General features: G+C 47.7%; 1 protein-coding gene across 1 annotated transcript; it reads right to left on the reverse strand.

Annotated features, from left to right (window-relative positions):
* Positions 1-215: 215 nt before the first annotated feature.
* Positions 216-25,001, reverse strand: polq (polymerase (DNA directed), theta; the record flags this gene model as incomplete). The annotated part of the gene is made up of 36 exons (XM_083635922.1): positions 216-553; positions 1,943-2,049; positions 2,148-2,283; positions 2,417-2,541; positions 2,946-3,057; positions 3,213-3,314; positions 3,438-3,520; positions 4,885-4,991; positions 5,772-5,895; positions 6,390-6,564; positions 6,818-6,946; positions 7,357-7,550; positions 7,646-7,853; positions 7,966-8,168; positions 8,281-8,415; positions 9,057-10,797; positions 10,995-12,669; positions 13,485-13,728; positions 14,990-15,114; positions 15,296-15,489; positions 15,937-16,079; positions 16,319-16,405; positions 16,610-16,712; positions 17,506-17,648; positions 17,780-17,992; positions 18,109-18,255; positions 18,836-18,977; positions 19,176-19,377; positions 19,478-19,589; positions 19,683-19,839; positions 21,277-21,407; positions 21,511-21,687; positions 23,156-23,391; positions 24,156-24,583; positions 24,669-24,786; positions 24,931-25,001. The coding sequence occupies 36 exons, from the start codon at positions 24,999-25,001 to the stop codon at positions 440-442; spliced, it is 8,643 nt and encodes a 2,880-aa protein (XP_083492048.1). The 3' UTR covers positions 216-439.
* Positions 25,002-25,786: the final 785 nt, after the last annotated feature.

A 25,786-nucleotide genomic window follows, 5' to 3' on the forward strand; every position in this document is an offset into this window, starting at 1 on the left:
TTAAAAACATCCAAATGAATAAAAACTTGATCACAAAACAACAACAAAAGCTTACAATACAGCTGTCAAAAAGAGACAACTTGGATTTTAATTTATTGACATGGCATATTATCATACAGAATATATGACAGGAGAATCATGGCACATTAAAATTGTAAAATTACAATTTGTAAATTTCTTTTACAAAATTCATTTTTATTTTTGGGGGGGAACTGAAGTATAAATAATACCCATATTAAACTCATTCACAGCTCCTAGTGCAATCACAGTATATGACTGTTTAATATTGTCATTACATTCAATGTAGTCATTAAAATCTTAACTTTAGTGTTGAGGAATTCACATTTGCATGTAAAACAATTCGTTCCATTTACATTTTCTGGATCTCATGCAATAACTACAAGGTTATTTTTGTCTCAAATATAAAGCATGCAGAAAGTTATATATCTATGTCCTGCATGTTTCCCCAGCTGGGTCCCACCTTGACTTTGGCCTTTAGCTTTACATACAGCTTTACTGCAGACTCCATCTCCCGCTTGACTATCTGAGCAACCTGACGGAGAGAGACAGACACAAAGAGGGATGAATGTATTCAGTCTTTTCCAAATGGTTGCACTTTTTTTTTGTTTTTGGCTTCTTCTTAAAGGCGATGTTAATTATGGTTATTTAATAAAAAGTGCAGCATTTTATTTTATTTATATATATTTTTTAGGATATCCGAATACCAAATTTGGAATCTGAATACCTACCCAATGAACAAATACCCGAATATTCAGGTCCAGCCCTAATTATATTATAATTATATTATTTTATTATTAATATTATGTTAAATACTGTAGATACTGAGTTAGCTATATATGAGTGGGTGTTAGTTTATGCATTAAAAATAAAAAATAATACATTTTGGATTTCTTTGGCGAGCTACTGGCCTGAGATCTACCAATTGGGTACCCCTGCTCTAGTTTTGAGCTTTAGGAGAGACTGATGTTCTTAAATTATCACTAACCTGTCTGTGGCCATAGAAATAAAATGGGATTTGATGAGAGATGAGATGAGATAAACTTTATTGTCACTTCATGGTACAAGTATCACGAGCAAAATTCTGCTTGGTTCCCTCTCAGAGTCGGAGAGCAAAACCGGGTCGCCATTGAACAGCGCCAGCAATTTAAGCAGCATTCATCAGTTTCTCTAAAACCATAATCAGGGTCACATTGTACCTTTAGAGATCTAATCAACATACCATCTGATTCCAAGTCTAGGTTGCTTAAGATCTACCCTTCTGTCTCACCACTATGTGATAGGTGTCAGTTGTTCAGAGGGTACACTGTCCCATCATGCTTTTTGGTTTTGCCCTTCACTATCCGGATTCTGGGCCAAAATATTTGACTGGTACTCTAAGGCCTATAAAGTAACCCTTCAGCCGGAGGCGGAATTCGCCATCTTTAGCTGCTCGGAATCCTCTCTGCTCCTCCCTACAGCTGTGCAACTGACACAGGGGACGACTGTCGCTAAGAGACTCATTCTGAAGGAGTGGAAGTCCCCCTCTCCGCTCCCTTTTCAGCTGTGGCTGACGGACATGGTCTCGGTTATACGTATGGAGAGACTCAGGTTTTTGAGGACCAACTCACTTCTGGCCTAATTTCTGGCCTACTTGGACGAGGTTAGGGGCGACGGGTAACTCGCCCAGCTGTCTTCACATTAACCCCTTGCGTGGGATCCCACACACATCTCTTGCAAGCACATGACCACCTTACGCGGCTGGTAGCAACATACTGTAACATTCAAATGTTGACGATATATGTACGCTTTTTCTTTTCTTTTTTTCTCTTTTGTGTCTGAGCCCGTTTTTGTTTTTCACATTCTGAAAATTGCTAAATAAAATATATAATTTATAAATATATTTAAAAAACATACGATCTGTTCCAGGGAATACTTCTCACACCTGTATGAGGTCTTCCTCTGTGGTTTCGTAGATCAGCTCGTCGTGCAGCTGCAGGACAAAGTAGGCTCCTCTCAGTAGAGACGTCCCGACCCTGCGTTGACGACCGACTGTGTGGTGGACATAATCAGACATGAATTCTGAGGCATGCATGGTAAAAGCGGGTAACTGAATCTGTGACAGAAGGTGAAGCTCTGTTGTCTTTCACCTGGATGTCTATGCTGGTGTGACAGTGGAGCTGTGGGGTAGGTTTGTCGCAGTCGTTTCTGGATGTTGACGGTGGCGAGTTTAACGATGTCTGCTGCTGAACCCTGCACAGTTGTGTTCACCGCCTGCCGCTCCGCCTGAGAAATGGGATGACGAATCATGCGGGAGTTTTGACACCACGCATGATGTCATGATGAAGTCATGATGTCATGATGCGCGCAACGTTACATCATGAACTCTTGACAAGTGATGACGGTCAAACACACTTACATGTGCTCTGGCGTGTGTGTTGGTGTTAGTGATGGCTGGCAGGTATCTCCTGCGGCCCATCAGAGTCTGAACGTAGCCTTTCTCCATGCAGCTCCTCACAGTCTCCCTAAGGAAAGCATGGATCCCTGAAACGCACGAGGCAGGGCATTAATGAATCGATCTTGAATGAGCACCAATTCAATTATTTCTGTTTCACATATTGTGGAAGCACTCTTTTGGGAAGTTGATTTATTCCGAATTATGAGATATCAAGAAAAATGTAAAATTTTACTTTTTTTTTATTTGGATTGCAGGGCAGAGTACAGTCCGCATTGGTACACGGCTAATGTAGAGACAAACAGTAAATGTAAAATTTTACTGAATGGGTTATCAACTAGTATGAACTACTGTACTGTGCCTCATCTTGTATAGTTGGGATCATAGTGGATATGGAAATACTGCCGCCACCACTACCACACTCATGCATGCAAACAAACAAACCGCAATATACCAGGGAGCAGGATGAGTAAGATCAAACAGCAGTGTGCACCTCTGTATCTGGCCTTGAAGCTCTCTATGTAGCAGGCGGCGGCGTTCTCCTCTACCCCCATTTGCTCCCCCAAAGACTTGGCTCCCATCCCGTAGATAATGCCATAACAAATCTGCACACACACACACACACACACACACACACACACACACACACACACACACACACACAAACGTCAGGTTAGCTGGGTGCAGATCATGTAGGATAACTAGTTTTACCAATGATAATGCATGCGTGTCCATGTTATTGTCTCCATCCTCGTTCTACCTGTTTTGCCTGTTGTCTGAGGCTGTCGCTCACAGTCTCTGTGTCGATGTTCTTCCACTCGGCGGCGATGCAGCGGAACACATCGGCTCCTCCATTCAGCACCTGCCGCACGCAAACACCTGTTCTTTATTATGCCTTTATTGAGATGACATCTCCACACTTCATTCACAATCATTTGTACAACGTTTCCTCGCCGTCTACAGTGTGTTTGTCGAAGTCTCTGACCTGCAGCAGGCGTTGATCCTTGGAGAGGTGAGCCAACACTCGCAGCTCCAACTGGGAATAATCTGCTGCTAATATCATCCCACCTGCAGCACAGGGGAGCAGAGGGTCAGAGCAGCACAGGGGAGCAGAGGGTCAGAGCAGCACAGGGTGGAGCAGAGGGTCAGAGCAGCACAGGGGAGAAGAGGGTGAGAGCAGCACAGGGGAGCAGAGGGTCAGAGCAGCACAGGGGAGCAGAGGGTCAGAGCAGCAGAGGGTGGAGCAGAGGGTCAGAGCAGCACAGGGGGGAGCAGAGGGTCAGAGCAGCACAGGGGAGCAGAGGGTCAGAGCAGCACAGGGGAGGAGAAGAGGGTGAGAGCAGCACAGGGGAGCAGAGGGTCAGAGCAGCACGGGGGAGGAGAAGAGGGTGAGAGCAGCACAGGGGAGCAGAGGGTCAGAGCAGCACGGGGGGGAGCAGAGGGTCAGAGCAGCACGGGGGGGAGCAGAGGATCAGAGCAGCACAGGGGAGCAGAGGGTCAGAGCAGCACAGGGGAGCAGAGGGTCAGAGCAGCAGAGGGGGGAGCAGAGGGTCAGAGCAGCACAGTAGAGCAGAGGGTCAGAGCAGCACAGGGGAGCAGAGGGTCAGAGCAGCACAGGGGGGAGCAGAGGGTCAGAGCAGCACAGGGTGAAGCAGAGGGTCAGAGCAGCACAGGGAGGAGCAGAGGGTCAGAGCAGCACAGGGGAGCAGAGGGTCAGAGCAGCACAGGGGAGCAGAGGGTCAGAGCAGCAGAGGGGAGCAGAGGGTCAGAGCAGCACAGGGAGGAGCAGAGGGTCAGAGCAGCACAGGGGAGCAGAGGGTCAGAGCAGCACAGGGGAGCAGAGGGTCAGAGCAGCACAGGGGAGCAGAGGGTCAGAGCAGCACAGGGAGGAGCAGAGGGTCAGAGCAGCACAGGGGAGCAGAGGGTCAGAGCAGCACAGGGTGGAGCAGAGGGTCAGAGCAGCACAGGGGGGAGCAGAGGGTCAGAGCAGCACAGGGTGAAGCAGAGGGTCAGAGCAGCACAGGGAGGAGCAGAGGGTCAGAGCAGCACAGGGGAGCAGAGGGTCAGAGCAGCACAGGGGAGCAGAGGGTCAGAGCAGCACAGGGGAGCAGAGGGTCAGAGCAGCACAGGGAGGAGCAGAGGGTCAGAGCAGCACAGGGGAGCAGAGGGTCAGAGCAGCACAGGGGAGCAGAGGGTCAGAGCAGCACAGGGAGGAGCAGAGGGTCAGAGCAGCACAGGGGAGCAGAGGGTCAGAGCAGCACAGGGTGGAGCAGAGGGTCAGAGCAGCACAGGGGAGTAGAGCGTCAGCAGCACAGGGGGGAGCAGAGGGTCAGAGCAGCACAGGGGAGCAGAGGGTCAGAGCAGGGGAAGACTAGGCTAATGTAGAGACAAACAGACTCGCGTGCATAAAGGTGAGCGACTAAATTGAGAACCTGAAAAAGGTATGAAGGCATGTCTCATGCTGACAGAGAAGGCCGGGCCTCTTTCTGGACTGCCGGCACCGGCGGGACCGGCCGGCACCACAGAGCGCCGCCTCCTGCTGTGACAAAAGAATTACGAAGAATCAAATGCATCATTAGTAACTCCCATTTTAGCTTTACCAGTGATCAAGACTGCCTCTCAATTCCACTGTCAGTTTAAAAAGCAGAAAACTGATCAAATACATTCACACATAACAGCTTGCACACTGTGCAGTCATTGCAGATTTTTTTTCTTGCACTGTAGGGACCTATTTATTTATTTATTTATTTTTATTTATCCAGGAAGGTCCTATTGAGATACAATATCTCCTCTTCCAGGGAGTCCTGGTTGACTCCGTTTCTGGCCTTATTATTAAACTGGCACTTCTATGTATAGTATATGATGTGCTGATTTTTCTGTTCACCTTTTATTTTAAAACCCTGCTTGAAAATGAAAGTTCCCTTACAGAACAGAAATATTAAATTGAAGTCCATTTATATTTGTAGCGTTTGCATACATTTTCATATATTCTATCCCTGTACAAATGAGTAAACAGAATATTATGAATATGACCATGGAGGCAGAAATTAGACCCACACCACAAGGCTCCGACCCCACCCACCCCCCTTAAAGAGAAAGGGGGGTCAAAAAGAAAGAGAGGGAGGGGGGGGGGATTTGATTTCACATTTAATTTAATCAAATTCAACTTCCTGAAATTCAAATAATATTTCCTTTAGGTTTTTCAAATTCCAATCCCAGTTCCTCAGTTGAATTGGAATGAATGAGTTCATTCATTCATTCATGAACTGACCCCAACCCTCCTATGCGATCGGTTCCATGCAAAGCAGCGCTGACCTACCCCGGCTTGGTGGCAGTGTGGCGGCCATCCTGTGAAGGTGGACTCTCCCCCACCACCGTGGGCATGGAGATCTCAAAGTCTTTGGGTACGTTCTGGATGTTGGGCTCCGTGAAGCTCACTCTACCTGACAACAGAACGGCCTATGTGACTGCATGCTTTACAGGTGAATAAGAAGGAAAGAAATCACATGAGTCTGTCTCTCCATGCAGTAATGTCTAAATCAGAGGTCTTCAAAGTGGGAGGCGGGCCTCCCCAGGAAGGCTCCGAACAGTTTCAGGGGAGGCTCAGTGAATAGAAGTGGAAAAAACATTACATTATTACATTAGTTATCAAAAGGAGATCACATAGAATAGCCTAATTGCCTTCAGACAGACTTTTTTTTTTAATCTATTCTGTGTAGTCTGAACTGAAGTCTGTCAAACACAATGTCAGGGTATCTTGGCTCAATTGTTGAGTTTCTATGGGATCAAACAACATCATCATGATCTCATAGGCATGTAGGAATTGAGCGAGGGGGGGGGGGGGGGGATTTTCCTAAGCTTTGTCTGGGGGGAGGCCCACAGTCTCAGACTTTGAAACCCCCCTGGTATAAATGGTGTGTGTGTGTGTTTTGGGTACCCGTGGCGGTGTGCGTCTGAGCGATGGGGTGTATTCTGTCCATGGCCAGTGAGGGGTGGTGCTGCTTCTCTCTCTGCAGGGGGAACACCACTTTAGTCATGGCGTTGGTGATGCGCCTCCACTCCAGGATCACGCCTGGCAGCGCGTGCAGAGGGCGGAGCTTCTCCAGAACATCCTGATGATGACATCGGTGCAATTCAGTTTCGACATGTTTCAGTCATTTATAATTCAGCGTAAAGCTTCCGCCTACTGCCTCAAGACCTAATGGCAGAACAACAGTGCAAGGATTTAACTCTGTAGCACTCTGAGATTCTTTCTGAATGAAGAGTGCACTACAAATAAAATGAATTATTATTATATTATTATTATTTCACTGTTGTTCTCGGGCAGGATCAAGACGTTTGTGTATGGTAAGAAGCGGTTTCCACCTTGGTAGTGCTGAACTGTTTTCCAAGCCGGATTTTTCCACCCCCTCTCCTGGTGTAGCCCAGGGTCTTCTTATTTTTTGCTCCACTCACGTCACCATTTGGAGGCAGATGGAGCTCCAAGAACAGCACCTACAACATACACGCGCACACATACACAGGTTTGTAGATTTGTCTACACATCTTGTCAGATGGATGGGCTCTGAAGGACTTTTTTATTCAAAAATGTAGCGCCCAAATTCATCAGTATGCCTCAGCTCTGTGGATCTACACCTCCCAGCCTGAGGTCTGAGATCTGCAGTTGTCATATTAAGGATTTCATCGGGGCTTCTTGAATTGACAAGACAAAAATATGTCTAATTCTGACTAATTCATGTCCCCAAAGCATCCCAATTTGGAGTCTGGATTGGAGATTGGAGTTTGGATTTCACCAAACAGGACCTTGAAAGTCGTTGAAAAGTCCTTGAATTTGATGTGAATGTGGTAACTCTGTATGTACGACAGCAGTCGGCGAGCTGGGAGAGAGAAGAGAGGTGTCAGACCTGTGCTATGTCGTCGATGCTGGTGAGGGAGAAGGTGTGCCCCGCCAGGCTGTAAGCCTGGGACTCCAAGGCGGTGAGTTTGGCTTGCATCACGTGTTTCTGTCGCTCAGCCTCGCCGACGCTGAATCCAATTCCGTTCAACTCCAACAGAGCCAGACACATCTGGGAGGGCATCTCCATGCGCCTGAACAAATCTGACACACGCACACGACAATATTAACATCAACACAGTCCCCGGCGCCACTGCTGAAATCATGTATGCATGTCTGCGCTAGGATGCGTCCTATACCGAGCATTCCATCTTTCTCCAGCAGGACGGTGAGATGGTTCATGGTGGTGTTGACTAGCACACTCTTGGTAGCCGCCCGGACACGGGGGCAGTGTGCGTGCGCATTCCCAAGTCCCTCCAGCAGAGGCAGTTCTTCAGGACAGTAGACCATCACCATGTTGGCTACAGTTCTCTCCTCGCTGCCCGGGTCCACCAGCCAGCATGCCACCTTTAATACGCATTCAAAACACACAGCCATGTTGCTGCGAGACCGGACACAGGAAGAGGAGCGCTGCGTCTGTATCATCTGACTGCACGTCATTATTTATTTGGGCCCTCACCTTGGGGTCTTCACAGCTTCCCTCCAAGCTGATGCCGCAGCTCAGTACAAGCGTCTTGAACACCTGGATGATGTCATAGGTGACAACCACGCCCCCTGCGTGACCAACCAACGGCCTGCTCAGACAGGCCTTCACCTGCCCCAGCCTCTCACTCACGGACAAATCGGCATCCAGCGGAGGAGGGGCCAGACTGGAGCTCAAACCTACGGGGGGTGAACAGGTCAGGCCGAATGAAGGGAACACTTTTGGGGTGTGTATGTTTATGCTTGCCGTGTGTGTGTGTGTGTGTGTGCGCGTGCGTGCATGCGTCCATACCTGCACCCTGCTCTTGTTGCAGTGATATGTAGTATGCATCTCTGTCTCCCCAGCACACAGACAGTCCAATCAGCACCAGTCCATCACCTCCCCTCACCGGAAAGCCATCAGCCACCGCGTGGCGCTGTTGAGCTGCTGACATTGCACAGAAAACTGCATTCAGCATAAACTGTCGTTTGAGGTATAATAGTTATTTGACCTGTTACATGTTTGGACTTAATGAGGCAAAACTCAGATGCAAACTATATAGAGACACTGTGGAGCGCGTCATCATTCAGAAACCACGCCCAAAACGGGGGGAAACAAAAACTCTCCCCCCCAATCCTGGCGTTCTCCTACATTTTGTCAAATGCTTATAAAAATAGATTTACTTGTTCAAACCAAACGGTTCAGATATATTTAGAAACAGGAGAGACCGCATAACATTTCACTCAGACCAAAACATTAAAAAAATGTGGGTATAAAGAACATATTTTTTCAATGTTGTCTTTTTAGGTTTTGGTCAGAGTGAAATGTTCTATGGTCTCTCCCGATTCTAAATATATCTATCTACGTTTGGTTTGACCAAGTAAAACTATTTGTATACACAAATGTCTATGGGAAAATAAATTGCGGAAGAAAATCTCTGGTACAGTGCTGAAGCAGGAAGTGACGTTCACATTGAATGGAGAGCTTTCCCCCGTGATGGGCGTGGCCTATTTCACGCAGTGTCTCTATATGATAGATGTTGACAGACTAGGGGGTTAATGTTCAGCATCCATCCATGTGTTCTTTACCTCTCTTGTGTTTCTCTCCTATCCCTCCCTCGAGCTGCTGTGTGCCCTCCCTCCTCTCGCAGGCCAGAGCCAGGGAGTACCGCTCTTTGGTTTTCCATTCCTTTATGAACGTGTGGAAGAGGCGGCGGTCACTCGCCACGTCTATGATGGAGAAGCTCCCAGAGTTGCTGGGACAGAGCGATGCGTTCGGGGACAGCTGGAGGGTCCAGCCTTCATCGGTCGGGGGCGAGCCCAAATCGGAGCGAGGCGGCGGCTCGGGCGAGCGCGGAGGGGTGTGACCTCGGGGGCGACTGGGGTGCGGGCCAGTCGCCAGCAGGGGTTTGATTTGCGTGTGCGAGTGTGGTGGAACACAGTTTGGCTTTGCTGTGGACTGTAGCCCGGGCTCCGGTAGAGGCTTTGGGTCCTGTCCCAGCTGGTGTTTGTGCTTGAGATCTGAAACAGCCTCTGATAGGTAAACAGGACGTGTTGGAGCTGCTGGTGGTGCTGGCAGGAGGGTGGAGGGAGTCGACTGGTTGCGCGGCCGGGCGGTGAGAGGTGACTGGACGGAGGAGGAGGTGGTCAGCTTTACTCTGGGCGTGACAGGCGCCTGAGTCGGGGGAATAAGCTCACCGGCAGAGTCCGGCCTCTCCCCTGCTCTCTCTCGCCCGGTATCGTCCTCAGCCTCTCGCCCTGGGGGTTGTTCCTCTGGTGAATCACCGGCGGCAGACTGCCTATTCAGCCTTGCCCTCTTTCTGTCCACCTGCGTTGAGGGCGGAGGTATTTCACCCACTTTGCTTCCAGCAGCAGTGTGTGCGCGAGCAGCACCCGCGAGGCCGGTCCTAACGTGTTGTGAGGGTTGGTCAGACATACTAGGCCAGCGGTCAAAGATGTCTTGCAGTCCAGGGCTGCAGTTCACAGGGCTTTCGGATGCGTTTGGCACATGTGGATGTTTGAAAGCAGCACTATCAGACAAACCGTCTTTTTTTCTCCTCTCTTCCTTTCTTGTCTTCTCTGCCTCTTGCCCATTTTCATCCTCATCATTTATCCCCACTGCTCTCTCTGTGCTCGTCTCTCCCTCCTCTAAGCTTGTCTCTCCCTCCTCTAAGCGTACTGGTTTGCTGCTTGGTGCTTCAGTGCACTGCTCAACTTTCTTTGTATGGCCTGGATTATTGCTGGCCGCGTCCTTGTGCTGCGTTTGACGAATGGTGTGGTCTGCTTTTGATAGCTCTGCCTGAACAGGCTTAGGTTGTGAATTTGATACTTGTTGCTCTGTCACAACATGGTCTGTGTTGGGTTGCTGAGCTTCACCGTGACCGGGATCTTGGTCTTTGTCTGTTCTGAGCAAGCTCCGCCTCTCCAAGTAGTGCTCACCCACCAATAGAGAGTCGCCCCATTCGGATAAGTTGAAGGAAGACTCGCCCCATTGGATAGCCTCCTGCTGTTCTGCCTCCTGGTTGGCTAGAAGCTCGCTGCGCCGTCGCTGTTGGGTTGACGGAAGATGGCAATTGTCTCCGATCTCCTGGCTAACCGATCCCTCTTCCTCTGATTGGTCAGAGTCCTGGTCTGCGCTCAGATCATCCAGCAGAGAGCCGTCATACAGGCTATCAAACAGGAAGCTGCTGCTTCGGTTAAGACTCTCTGAAGCAGCCTGATTGGCACAGAAGACCTCATCATCATCAGCATCACCTTCTTCTCCCTTTTTATCTTCATCCATATCACCACCACCACCACCACCACCACCACCACTGGGTCTAGGAGAGATCTGTGAAAACAAGACTGAATTTTAATAATCAGAATATATGAACACATTCAAATCAATACACAATGCACTCTTTCTGTAATCTACAATCAACTATAAACCTCCGATGCTAACGGTATACAGACACAATCTTTGAGCCAGGCATCCTAAGCCACTCAGATAACCCTGTGTTCAGTCGTGTGTGTCACTCGGTCGCTCACCTGGTGGCTGGTGTCCAGGATCTGCTCCATCTGGCTGTCTGTGAGAGAAATAACGAATCCGCGACACGCGTCGCCGGGGGAGACGCGGGCGCCGGGTCCGTTTCTTCCCCCGTGTGTGTTCTCCTCCGGCTCTACATCCGCTTCCTCCGCTTCCTCCTCTCTTACCTGCTCGCCCGTGCCCGCTTCACTCCCGTCTCTGCATTTGTACGTCGTCTGCTGAACAATGATTCTTTCCGTCTGCGTGTCCAACTCAAAGCTGTCATCAAAGCCTTCCTTGTCCTCTTTAGCATCTCCCTCGACCGCTCCGTCTCTCTCGTCTTCTTCGTACAGCTCGGGGGATGAAAACTTATCTGCCTCGCGCCCCTCTATCCTCCTTCGTTTGGGCTCAGGCGAGGAAGAGGGAGCCGGGGGAGGGGAGATGGGCGGGGCAGGGGAGATGGGCGGGGCAGGAGAGATGGGCGGGGCAGGGGAGATGGGCGGGGCAGGAGAGATGGGCTGAGATGCGGCTGCATTTTGGGCAGCAGGCAAGGCGGGGAGAGTTTCTTGCACAGGGACAGGAGCAGGAAACGTAGCGGGGGCTGAGTTGTGGGCTGGGGCAACTCCTGTGGGATCTAAAGAGCAGGATGGCTGTGCAGTCTCTAGCTTTTCTGGCATGTTTCTGTCACTTTGTATGGAGTGGAGCACTCTGCTCAGGGCTCTGCAGTGCCTCACTCTACCTGGCTGCACAGGTGACGCACCAGGCCCTCTGCTGACATCCCCTTTTAGTGACCTTGTGGAAACGCAGTGTGGTTCCTCGGCCCGGGAGGTTGGGGCTCTGAACCGAGGAGGAGGCATGGGGGAGGGGGACGGTTGAGGATGTGGCGCGGGTTGAGGCAGCGGGCTGGATACTATTTCGGCTAATTCCTGCGTCAGGCTCCTTTCAGGAAGGGGACCATTTGCTTCGCGGCCCTGTGGTCCAGCTGAGACCGCTTCCCTCGTCTTCCCCTCTACCTGCTCTACTTTTTTACTCTTCTCCCCTCCTGGCTCTAACCTCTGACGCTTCTCTGTTCCTCTTTGCTCACCTGGATCTTCTGTATGGTTTGCCGTGGGCATTTTGTGATTTCTCTCCTCTGTCGGCTTTGCTTCCGTCTCTCTCTCAGCCGGCCCTTCACTACCCGATGGTCTTCTTTCTGCCCCGCCACTGTCTTTCTTCAGGTGTTCCTCCACTTTCCTCTTTACTTCCCTCCCTTCAAGCTCGCTCTTCCTTTGCTCCGTCTTGGCTTCTTCTTCCTGCCTGACTTTTCTCCCCTTTCCCCCGTCAGCCATTCCTTTCTCGCTTTCACTTCCTTCCTCAGTCTCCGCTCTATGGCTGTCAGCATCTCTACTCTTGCTTTTCTTGACCCCATCGCCCTCTTGCTGCCCCTGCATTTCACGTGCGCCTTTAGGTGAGCCGGACGTATCCAAGCCAGAGTCTGCGTCGGGGATGTCGGTGGCGGGCGCCCCAGGAGGGAGCGTCCCTGGGTCCCACTGAACTCCTAACCGGGCCAGGTCGTCCTGCAGGAGGAGCCTCGCTTCAGACACTATCTCAATGGCTGCCTCCTGTTCCGTCAGGGCCCGCCCTCCGCTGACCCAGACGCAGCGCAGTCTCCGCCTCTCGGCCGCCTCCACCTCGCTCTCATCCACGGCACGTTTGGAGCTGAGGGAGACAGACAGTAAGCGGTTGGCTTTGTGTCACGTCAGCTTTGTGCACATTCACAACCCTGGGCTCTAGTGGATATGGATGATCAGATGATTAAAGAAGTTAAAAAAAAAATCCAAAACAGATGGCGCCATCTGTGAGTTTCCTCTCGATATACATTTGAATCAAAGTGGGATAAAGGGCGCAGTGTTCAATTAAAACTTTTTTTTCCCATCAGAAGAAACAATTGTGCATTGATAGTGGAAACAAACCAAGGCTTACGCTACATGCTTCCCTCAGAGGCTGGCCCTTGAGTCTTAACAGCCTTTCTTCTGACTAGGGACTAATATTAACATTCCTAGATATCATTCTGCTAATATGCCTATCTCTCTCTTACAGACACACAGACACACACACACACACACACACACACACACACACACACACACACACACACACACACACACACACACACACACACACAGACAGACAGACAGACAGACACACACACACACACAGACACACCGACAGACAGACAGACAGACAGACAGACAGACAGACACACCGACAGACAGACAGACAGACAGACAGACACACACACACACACACACACAGACAGACAGACAGACACACACACACACACACACACACAGATAGACAGACACACAGACAGACAGACAGACAGACAGACAGACAGAGACACACACACACACACACACACACACACACACAGACAGACAGACACAGACACACACACACACACACACACACACACACACACACACACACACACACACACACACACACACACACACACACACACACAGGCCTACCTCTTAAACGGAACAGCTTTCCTCAGGGCTTTCTCCACCTCAGTCACGGTGGCCCTGGCTAGTTCGGCGACAGTGCAGAGGCCTTGGGCGTAGAGCGCTCTGGCTCGCGTGGCGTTCAGCAGAGACACCCTGACCAGGTCCACCAGCTCCCTCTGGACTCCAAAGCTCAGCCTGGTCTGGTACTGGGACAGCAGCAGCTCCATGGCATGCCAGCCCAGACGCTTACAGAACACCGTCACCATACCTGACAGACGGCAGAGAGAGAGCGTGTGACGTTAGGTCTGTGTGTCTGTTAGCTGCACAACTGACACACAACTGTGTACGTGAAATAGTCAGTAAATCAGCCCAGAAAATGTCTGACTTTTGTAGACTTTTGAGTAGCGATATTTTAGTAATTGTTCTTGACCTCCCTTTTTATGTGTTGCTTTTATGTTCTCTTACTTTGGTTCCACTACTCTTTAATTTCACGTTATCTCCTTGTATTTACGTTACCTAATCCTAAGTAAAGCATTTTATAAGTGAAGAAATATTATTAATTTGGCTGACACAGGTTCAACCCCAGATAAAGTTTTTGTCATGTTTGTCTCATAGTCAAACTGACTCCTGAATACTGGTGCACATATGCATGTACACATTTTGTGCATATTTGTGATAGATAGAAGTATACAGACAGGCTATAATATATACAGCTCAAGATAGGGATGGGTGCCTGCCTACGGTATGTATGTATACAGCATTCCAGTATAGCCTGGCAACTTGGCTTTGCTGTTGAACAGTAAACAATAGACCAAATCAGCGGGGATGTTTACATTTACTTCCGGGCGGTTACCCCTGGGTCCACACATTATAATGGCGGTGGACGGCACAAACTGACGTGTTGAAGACAAAAACAGATAAAGAAGACAAAAATGGTTCGTCCGTGTTGTGTTGTTGTTTAATATCATTCATAACAACACATTCACTAACGTTAGTGGAGACCAGACTAGCTAATTTACCTGTTGGACCAGACCAGAGTAGACTTGAAGCTAAATTAAATTAACGTGGCGTCAGTAGCTCTGTCTGTAACGTTAATGAGTCTGCAAAAAAACAGCGAGTTTGACAGACAAACAAACGTTATTAGCTAGCTAACACTACATAAAACAAACACAGAAGAAAGGCTAGATACGTCGGACAAGCATGTTTACCAACCGTTTAACCATTTAAATTGAAAGTAGTCGGCCGAAAACAACGAGAGGGATGACAGCATTTATTTGACAACACGCACATTTAAACCTGCCGCCTTCCCCAAGTGGTACCCGGAAGTAAATTTGTTTACATGGTGACGTCACGGTGATTTGGTCTATATAAACAGTTCAGATGTAGGCTACAGTTTCTCCCCCTAGAGTTGCAAAGCACTGAGGATTAAGCAAATGAGTCCAATGTGCTATGCAGCCTGCTGGAGAGACTGTTGAGCATGTACCTGCATATGTAGAAGCAGACTGCTGGAGAGACTGTTGAGCATGTACCTGCATATGTAGAAGCAGACTGCTGGAGAGACTGTAACTGCCCACGACTGCAGTTGTATTTGGATGCTACCCTTCCTAAAGGCACCTCATTCACCAGGTCCTGCAGTACAAGAGTGGTGAAGAACCTGTGAAGAGAGGAGATGTGAAAGGTAAAAGCGGCACCATTTAATCGAAATAACTTTTTATGCATTATGTATATATAATATATAAGGAATTGTCAATGACAGAAAGCTACATGTAATGGGACTATGAGCCAAAACTGTTTTATAATAGTGTGTGTGTGATTTATATAAATATGTGCAGTACCGTTTATGAATAGCCATCTGTCTGCGTTGTTTCTCAGTCTTGGCGACGAGTTTTCCACTGACAGACCGTGCGAGAAACCCTTCCTGGATGCCCACCAACTCTGCGACTCTCTTCATAGATGATGAGAGCTGCTCCCACAGACAGAAGAACTGGTACCAATCTATGGTGGTCCACTCCGCATACACTGGGGTGATCTGTGGAGAGTTGGGACACAACACTGAGTATCCTCTGGTAAGGCCTGGTGAAACCAGGACGCTCTGGTTGCTCCTCACTTTGAAAAGGGGCCATTTAAGTGTAGGGTTAGAATTACAATTTGGTTGAGGTTAGGGGACGTCAACAAACACCCCGTGTACACCTGGTTTTTAAATGCGGCCCTCATCCAGATATGTTATCTGGATAATGGTCGCATTTAAAAAAAACAGGTGTAAATGGGGTGAAAGAGATCTGGACACAATGTGAGCCAGACTACCTCCAGATGTGGTCAGGCAGATCTGATCACGATGCATTTACACCTTGCATTAGCATGCATTTTTCCTTATCCAGATAACATCCAGACACAGCTCTCATTTAAAAACCAGGTGTAAATGGGGTGGATAAAAACTCTTCACACATATAGTAATACAGCATGTGTGTGTGTATACCAGATAGAGAGTGTGCAAGTCATTTTCCAGTACAAATCCCTTCATGGCCCGCTGGAGATCTGCGAATATTCCGAGAGCCTCGGGAGGGGAGAGGGAGGAGGAGAGGGTGGCAGCTCCAAGATGGGTAGGACAGTACCGCTCCTCTGGATACGAGACATGGGATATACAACGCTTACTGTAATAGCAACGTGGTTTAAAGGCAAAACTAGACAAAAAAAGATATCGTTTTGTCTTACGTTGTTTTTTCTTTCTTTCACCAGCAATTTCTTTGCTGAATTGTAAAAACACTTGTAAAATATCAGTTGTTACCGATTAGTCACTGGTATCATATAAGGAATGACTGCGGAAGGTATAAGACAAGAAATACAAGCGACCGCAGTACCTTGTCCGTCTTTCTGGATACTGATGAATTCATTCTCCATCAACCATTTGACGCAGGCCTCGATGGCGCCCTGGTTGGCCTCTGCGTCTGACGCTGTCTTCACACCACCCTCAGACGTCTTCACACCACCCTCAGACGTCTTCACACCACCCTCAGACGTCTTCACACCACCCTCAGACGTCTTCACACCACCCTCAGACGTCTTCACACCACCCTCAGACGTCTTCACACCACCCTCAGACGTCTTCACACCACCCTCAGATGATGCGTCTGACGCCATCTTCACACCACCCTCAGATGGGCTGTGGTCACATCTCATGCTGGCGGCCAACAGTGTGCAGGAAGCATACAAGCTCACATCCTGTGGCGTGCTGGCTACGCCTCCAACAATGATCTGTGTATATTTGGGATGTGAAATGGGAGAAAACACATGTTGAGTTCATGGGACAGCGACTGGTTTAGTCAGTTGGATTTAAACAAACCTGACCACCAATCAGTGACCTCAAAAGGGTGAGGCAGCTGCTCTTCATGGAGGTATGAGTTCATGGGTTCCCAACCTTTTTTCTTTCTTTTTTTGTGTGCTTGTGAGCCCACATTGACGTCACAAAAATCTAGGGAACCACAGACGCGGAACTCCGCCCGCCCTATTATAGTAGTAAACGCCACCCTATTACTAAGATTGTAATTACTCGAGTCATGTGACACTGGTGACATCATCACATCACTGATGGCATCACTCACCGATGACATCACGATTGCTCAAGTGACATCAGTGATGTCATCAATTGTGACTTTAATCTCAGAATTCTGACTTTATTCTCTTCTGGGATTAAAATCAGAATTGTGACTGTAATCTCAGAATTCTGACTTTAATCTCAGAATTCTGACTTTAAACTCAGAATTTTGACTTTTTCTCAGTATTCCGACATTAAAATCAGAATGGTGACTTTTTCAGAATCCTCACTTAAACTCAGAACTCTTTTTTTCCCCACTTGGCCCTAATCTCCTTCCATAGTTTTTAATTGTGTGTGTGTGTGTGTGTGTGTGTGTGTGTGTGTGTGTGTGTGTGTGTGTGTGTGTGTGTGTGTGTGTGTGTGTGTGTGTGTACGCGCGCGCACATGCCAGGTTAGGGTAGTAAATGTGAATAACTTACTAGAGGCCAATCAATGGTAAAGGGGCTAGCATACCTCCAAGATGGCTCGCAGCATGCTAGTGGTGACGCCTTCTCCCTCCCTTTTCACCAGGCAGCTGTTGATTGGCTGAAGAGCACCCTGAAGGAGACTAATACCTTTCTGACGCTCTGCCTCTTTACACACCAGCACACTTTCCCCTGACAGAAGAACACAAACACATGTGAGACAAAAGGACAGAGAGAGTGGAGTCTTAAAAACTCACCCTTCAATGAATATGTCCTCGATGCATTAGAACAGAAGAGAATAATTCCCTCTCCTCCCTCCTTGCCTGTAGTGTCCACTCCCTTTCTTCCTGCTCGTCCAGACATCTGTTTGTACGTGAGCGGGTCCAGCAGGCGTCCGTTGAACGTAGGGGTTCGGATGATGACCCTGCGGGCCGGCAGGTTAACCCCCGAGGAGAGGGTGGAGGTGGCGGCCAGCACCCTGACCACGCCCTGGCGGAAAGCATCCTCCAGCACGTCACGCTCGTCAAAGGTCAGGCCTAGAGAGACGACACGAGAGAGACAAGCTTCACCCGGAGGGCACACTGGACTAAAGCTGTATGCTTCAGCACTCGGGTTGTTGTGTGATTAAGGGACTGTGTGTGGGTGTGTTCACCAGCATGATGGAAGGCCACGCCCCACGGCACAGTGCGCTGCAGGATGGGGTCCAGCCCGGCCGGGGTGCATCTCAACTGGGCTATCACATCCACTAGTCCCTCCTGATCCAGACACACTGCCTGGGGTGCCGTTTCACCCTGACGTTCTAAAAGGATGAGACCAGAATCAGGATGAGACCAGGATCAGGATGAGACCAGAATCAGGATGAGACCAGAATCAGGATGAGACCAGGATCAGGATAAGACCAGAATCAGGACTTAACGGATAACTCCTGCAGTTACTTTTTCATGTAGTACAACCAATCGCCCCTCTCTGGGGACGAATACAGTTCTACTCGACTTGACAAGAATCAGATGAAACTGGCATGCATGCATGGTTTGGTTCTCTGGTAATAGCCAGAGATACAGTATATCAGAAAAATGTAGCCACTGATAAAAGAATAATATGCTTAATGAATAGGAATTAGAGGGGCAACTGCAACAGCTTTCATATTTTAGTCAAAAATCCTTCCCATTAAAAATGTTGATATTATTTTGGTGGTGGTAATTACCAGACAGGATTACATTATATTAGCAATGCAATCTGGTTAAAAAATGGCTCTCAGGCCAAAGAACCGTGACAAATTCCCTAGTGTTAATAAACTACACTTTCACACTTTTTTAATTCACTCTGGGAAATGTGCTAACAGTAACCGGTTTTAAGATGATATTTGTAAAATCAAGTACCAGTGTGTCTGAGGTTGTAGAATTCTCTAGCGATGCTGTCTGCTAGTTTCTCACACCAGTTCTTCGAGGGGCAGAACATCAGCACAGAGTGGCCGTCCCTCACCGTCTCATAACACAAGCTCACAATGTGGTCATCATCTCCCTTCATGTAAGTGCACACACACGCCACACACACACACACACACACACACACACACGCGCACACACACACACACACACACACACACACACACACACACACACACACGATTACATGTCAATCGTGATGACACAGTACCGATCACTCATGATATATTAACACATTAGATCATCTCTGGACAATACCCATCATCTCGGTTACCTTAACATGGAGCGCAGGTGTGAACTTCCGAACCAGGGAGAGCCTGTTGTCGTAGATGTTGCTGCCCACCTTGAGATGCTCCTGCAGGGGTACGGGTCTGTAGTCCGTCTGGTAGAGCTCCGCGCCCAGCCAGCCAGCCAGGAGGGACAGGTTGGGCAACGTGGCGCTCATGCCTATTATCTGCACACCCTGGGAAAGGGACCTGTGTAAAGAGAAACACAGAAAAGACAAATACGATTTCTGAAAGCTCTATGTCAGTACGCTCGGTGACACAAAAACAAAAGGTAGATCGACAAACTGACCCTGTGGTGTTCTGCTTCTGGGCGATGTAGCGGATTTTGGTCAAGAGCAGTTCCAGTAGGTACCCTCTTCCAGAATCACCAACCATATGCAGCTCATCCACCACCACCATACCTATGTACGGAAAATGATTACATACAGTGAAATGGTATAGTGCACGCACACAACCAAAATGAGACGTGTGGATCAAAACATGATGCGCGTTACCTAGTAGGCCCATGCTGTCTTCTTCGATGAGTCTGTTAATGAGAGAGTTGGCTTTTTCTATTGTGCACACAGCCACATCCAGAGCAGTGAAGCCTCCTGCGGCCGACGTGCTGCCCATATAGCCCTCCACGCGAACTCCTGCCTCTTCAAATACACTCTGCAGGGAAGAGTGAGACAAGTCAGTCATACAGATGTACATAGAGACTAGGGCTGCACGATTAATCATATTTTCATCGTCATCGCGATATGAAAATGCGCGATGAACGTGTTATCGCAATTTTTTTTTTTTTTTTTTTTTTTTTTTACAGTGCACCTGAACACAACATGCACGATACCGGCTGAATAAGTGTCCAAATGTTCATGTCATTCTGGCCAATACTCCACTTCTGTTATAACATTTCAGTCTGGAATATGGAATATCTTTCAATAATCGTTATGACTAAAAGGCTAAAAGTAATCTCATGTGTAAGAAATGACTGTTCTACATTGAAGTAAAAATGTAAATAATTTACTTGTTGGTTTTGGATTTTTTTTAGCTTCAAGAGTGCATTTTTGTTCGTATGACCCTCAACACAGGCTTTGAGAATCCCGTGCCACTTACTGATACGTAGGCTATGCTTAAATTAACACACTCATATTGCAAAATGAATTTAGGCCCTCACTGTAATACTTCAGAAGTTGAATTTGAAGTTCAGCATTAATACATTTGTAATTTTTTGTCTTAGATTTACCTTTGTGTGTTATTGCAATATAAAACTACATAATTGAGAATCGATTCTAGATTCTGGAATCGAGAATCGTTGGAATCGAGAATCGATTCTGGAATCGGATCGTGACCTCAGGAATCGGAATCGGATCGGATCGTGGCTTAGCCGGATCGGAGCACCCCTACCCATTAATATTTTTGTTTATAGCATTTTTTTAATTTATCGCAGGTCATATCGTCATCGCAATATTGAACAGTGTTATCGCACATCGCAGCTTTTCCTCATATCTTGCAGCCCTAATAGAGACAGACGCGGGGTCCTGGTCCATCTGTCCAGCACCAACTGATTTCACCAAGTAACAGTTGTCCCTGGACCAACATTTCTTCCTAGCATGAGCCGGGAAAACCCCGCCCCGAAGCTCATTTGATTGGTCGCCGCGATTGCTTCTTCCTGAAAATGTGTGGCAAGTAAAAAAAGATGTGGTTAAGATTAGGGTTTTCTTATCTAACCACGACCAGAACCAAACCCTAACCCTAACCAGATTGTTGTACTTGCCTAAACCTAATGTCTAACCCTAATGTTTTATCAAAATGTGCGTGGTTTGACCGGGAATCGAACCGCAGTCCTCAGATTGGAAGACAAGCACCTTACCCATTAAGCCACAGGAGCGAGCACACCATGAGCTGCACTTTTTCCACACCGTAACCATAATCTTAATCACTTTTCTTTTTTTACTTACCACCCGTTTTCAGGAAGAAGCAATTGCGGCGACCAATCAAACGAGTTTGGGGCTGGGTTTTCCCGGCCCATACCAGGAAGAAATGTTGGTCCAGGTCAGAACAACTGTTACTCAAAAATCAGATCGTGCCCGTCCATCTGTCCCTCACCTGGAGGTAGTGCATCTTCTCCTTGGCCACAGAGACAAACGGCAGAATGAAGAGAGCTTTTCTTTTGGTCTCCAACACGCGCTTCAACATCAGGAGCTCTGACACCAGGGTTTTCCCCGCGCTCGTGGGGGCTGACGGAGGAACAAAAAACAGTGAGTGCGAGTTCACACACGGTCACTTTAGGGGTCCAAAGTTATTATAGAGTTGGACCTTGAATCGCTCCGGGTTGCTTACCAGAGTAGACCAGGTTACGGCCCTGCAGCACCTGTCCGACAGTGAGGCACTGGGCCTGCCATTCGAACATGTGCGACACGCCGTGTTTCTGGTAGCGCTCCAGGACCGGCTTAGGTAAGCCCCAGCTGGATAACAGCAGCTTTTCAGCTTGCTCCACAGGGGCACACATGGCAACGCCTACATTGGAGGACACCACACACACACACACACATGACTCCATTTGTATACTGGGAGACACCATTATGTCAAGTGTGATGTATTTCAGCTCACACATATTTAGGCCAGGTGCAATCTGGGAACCCAGAGTCTATTTTTATTCGAAAAAATAGACTCTGGGAGAGCCCTACCGTTTCCCCCAGCTTCCTGTACAGCGCGCCTCTCCTGCCACCGTCACTTCCTTTTCCGCGTCCGTGCTCCACGGTTTACAGTCTAAATAGCAACTTGCACAGCGACTTTCCAGTAATGTTCCACTGTTGTTGTTGTTGTAAGACGAGTTGACGTCTTCTATGCAGTGTGTTTATTGGTTAACGTTATTAGTGAATAGCCGAAACGGACGCGGAAAAGGAAAGGAATTTCGGCTATTCACTAATAACGTTAATGCATAAACACACTGCATAGAAGACGTCATCTCATCTTACAACAGTGGAAAATTACTCTAAAGTCACGGCGCAAGTTGCTATTTAGACTGATAACAGTGGAGCACGGACGCGGAAAAGGAAGTGACGGTGGCAGGAGAGGCGCGCTGTACAGGAAGCTGGGGAAAACGGTACGGCTTTCCCAGAGTCTATTTTTCAAATAAAAATAGACTCTGGGTTCCCAGATTGGGCCAGGTGTTCGGATTCCTCATTACTTCTTCCCATGGCTGTGCAGCAGTCCCTGACACAGGGGATGGTTGTTGCCAAAAGACTTGTTTTGAAAGACGGGAAGTCCCCCTCTCCACCCTCCTTTCAGCTGTGGCTGACAGACATGGTCTCAGTGGTGCGCATGGAGAAACTTAGGTCTCTGAGGACTAACTCGATTGGAAAGTTCTCAACCATCTGGGATCCGTTTCTGGACTACTTAGGTGAGGTCAGAAATGGGTAATTCGTCATTTGTAATTTGTATATTGTTGCACACATGTTTTACATAGGTTGAAAGCACTATGTTGTAATGTTTTTTTTTTGTTTTGTTTCTTTTCTTTTCTTGTGTCTCCTATTTTGTTTTGTTTTTGTTTTTTTGTTTTTTCTCTTTTCTGTTTCAGTTTGAATTTGTTTACTTGCTTTTTTGTTTTGTTTTGTTTTTTGTCTTTTGTTGTTGTTTTGTTTTGTTTTTAATCATTTAAAACAAATATGTATCATAAACTGGATATGGGACTAAGTTTACGGGGTGGGAGAAAATGTTTCCTTTCAGATTGGACACTCGTAGTCGGACACTGTCACATTGTATGTAACTTGCTTGAAGATTATTTGTTTTGGGTTTTGTCCCGTCTGCAGTTATACTGTTAAACTAATGTCTGAAAGCGAAACAATAAAAAACTATATACTCAGATTGGGCCAGGTGTAAAGAAGGCAAAAAATACACACACAGAAATAGGAATGAAGGCAGAAACAACAGTTATGTGGTCTATCTCCTCTTCACGTACAGACACAAAACACATGGGCCTCACCTGGCTGAGGTAAAGAGTCACTGATAGTGCTGAGCTCTAGGCCGCTGGGGACTGTGAGCACAGAGGCCGACTGATTCTGTAATGACCGCTGGAGTTCGGCCTTCTTCCTTGCCGCTGCCAGCTTGGTGGGGCTGAACAGGATGTAGTTACTGGAGGCATTCAGGGACGAATCGGCGTTCACATTCGGCCCGCGTCCGCCTTTGTCTTTGCTCTTTTCTCCGGACTTGGGCTTCTGCCTGTTGAAACGCAAACGATGTGTCAGCACAGCGGCAGAAAAGCACCGCAACAGATCGCCGGAACTAGAGCTACAACCATTAAATGATCCAGTCAAATGTATCACAAACTATTTTTTTATAACCGATTAATCATTTAGACTAATTTTAAAGAAAATAAAAACTCTTGTTCCAGCCGCTTTAAATGTGACTATTTTCTGGTTTCTTTAGTCTTCTATGACAGTAAACTGAATAGATTGTTGATGTAGGCTGTTGGTCAGGACGAAAGAAGACATTTGAGTATGTAATCTTGGGCTTTGGGGAATAAGTGATCAACATTTTTACGATACGATACGATATGATACGAAATACTTTATTAATCCCCCAGGGGGGAAACTGAGTGCCACCATACTGTACATGCAAGACAAACAGACAATGGTCAACAGTAAAGACAATCACAGTAGACAAAGAATAAAATAAAATACATGTCTCAGCAGTACAAAAAAGAGGAGAGCACATTGCCAAACGAGGCCAACAAGGTTAATAAGTCCAATACTCCATGATGCCACCCACTGCAGCCGTCTGCAGGCTAGAGTGCAGCAACAACATAGCAACAACAAGCAGCTCAACGACAATAATCGTTAAAAAACCTCACACCATTTTATGACATTTTAGAGACCAAACGACTAATCGAGAAAATAATCGACAGATTAATCAATTATGAAAAGAATCGTTAGTTGCCCTAACCGGAACAAAAGAAAATCTGGAGTGCGTAAGCAAAGTCTCACCCGCAGATGGAGATGTTTGATCTCTGGCCTTTCTGTATTTCATAATGGGACATCGTGTTGATGCAGGCAGGAACCGACGCTGGCTGGCAACTCTCTGGGCCTCTCTGAGCGTGCTCTGCTTCCTCTGAGTCCTCGCTGAAGAGAAGCCGCTGGGCGAGGTCTTTGCAGTCCAAGGCTCTCCTGCCCGGTCTCTCACCATGGCTGCTTCGCTCACATACCCCCCTCTTACTGTCTGGAACTGGTGCAGCACACTGTACAGAAGCTGAAGTAGCTAATGGTCCTGCTGCTGCCTGTGAGTCTCTGTCGGCTGGTGTTGGAGGACCTCTGTGCCCTGCAGGCTTCACTGGGTCCAGAGCATCCAGTGCCTGGAGCATCTCCTCATCCAGAGCCAAGGAGGACTCTCCCAGAGGAAATAACGACCCTCCCCCCTAAAACCCAGAAAATACAGTTGTCACATGTAATATATTCAGTGAGAGATGAAAGGCAGGCTTTCCCTCCAGCTGTCAAACTCACCATGTTGGGGACTTTGTGGTTCTCTGAGTTTGATCGGTTGGTTTTGTCTGACAGATAACGGGTCTTCTGCAACAGGTTAGAGTTTCTTCCTGGTAATGGTTCCACAGGGTCTTGAAAGCTGTGCTCAGGAGAGAGAAAAAAGGCAAGTTTATGTCAGAGACTGATGTTCGTGCATCACATTGTTGAAAGGATTGAAAGTTGCCTGTAGCAAGAATCTGATTGCAATTCTTCTGAATCAGCTGGTATAAATCACAAGTCTGACCTCTTTTTCTTGATGATCTGGTGCTGACCCATGTAGCATTTCCTTTTTGGTGGAGGACCCGAGGTGCTCATACTTAGAAACGTGTGCTACCGACTTTGACGAACGCGTGACAAGTTTGATATTAACTAACATGGCATCAGTTTGGCCGTTAACGCGTGTTTATAAAACCATGTTTATCCAGAGTAAGAAAACAGATAACGTAAACTAACCTAACGTAAACAGCAAACGTCTGGAGTCAAAAAGACCGCTCCGCCTCCGCCAGCCCGCCCCCCGGTGTTTCACAAAAACAGTCCGATCCGATCATGAAACAAACGCTCAGAAATACCAAGGTTCCTATAAAACCACTCCATATCGTTGAAGAGTGATAAAAGACTTATGGTTATTGTAACAACAAATTAATTATAAGAGTAATATAATATATACATATTATTATGCTGATGGTTTTGTTGTTATTATTATTATTACTACTAACGCTACTAGTAGTAGGCTACTGCTGCTAATGCTACTACTACTACTACTACTACTACTACTACTAGTAAGGCTAGGCTACGGGGTATTTTCTACATCAATGTGGAATGGATCATACCCACCACACTGTCACTCCACTGTCTCAAGGCCTAGGTGCTGCAGCAGTTTCTTTTTAGTTTTTACTACCGTAATTAGTTAGTCTCGCTTGCCAGCCTCCCCTCAAGCGAGACTACTACTAATTAGTAAACAACGCCGGTTAGTTAAAAGTGTCGCAGTGTTTCCAGTCAGATTGTGAGCAGGGGGAAATGGTAAAGTGTTTATTGTGCCCAGGGCCAGGGAGTCGGACAGACGGACCTCTGCCTGCACTGGGGTGTAGAGGCGTGAAGCG

This window comes from Poromitra crassiceps (genome assembly GCF_964638095.1).
Source record: "Poromitra crassiceps genome assembly, chromosome: 4".
Taxonomy (NCBI): Eukaryota; Metazoa; Chordata; class Actinopteri; order Beryciformes; family Melamphaidae; genus Poromitra; species Poromitra crassiceps.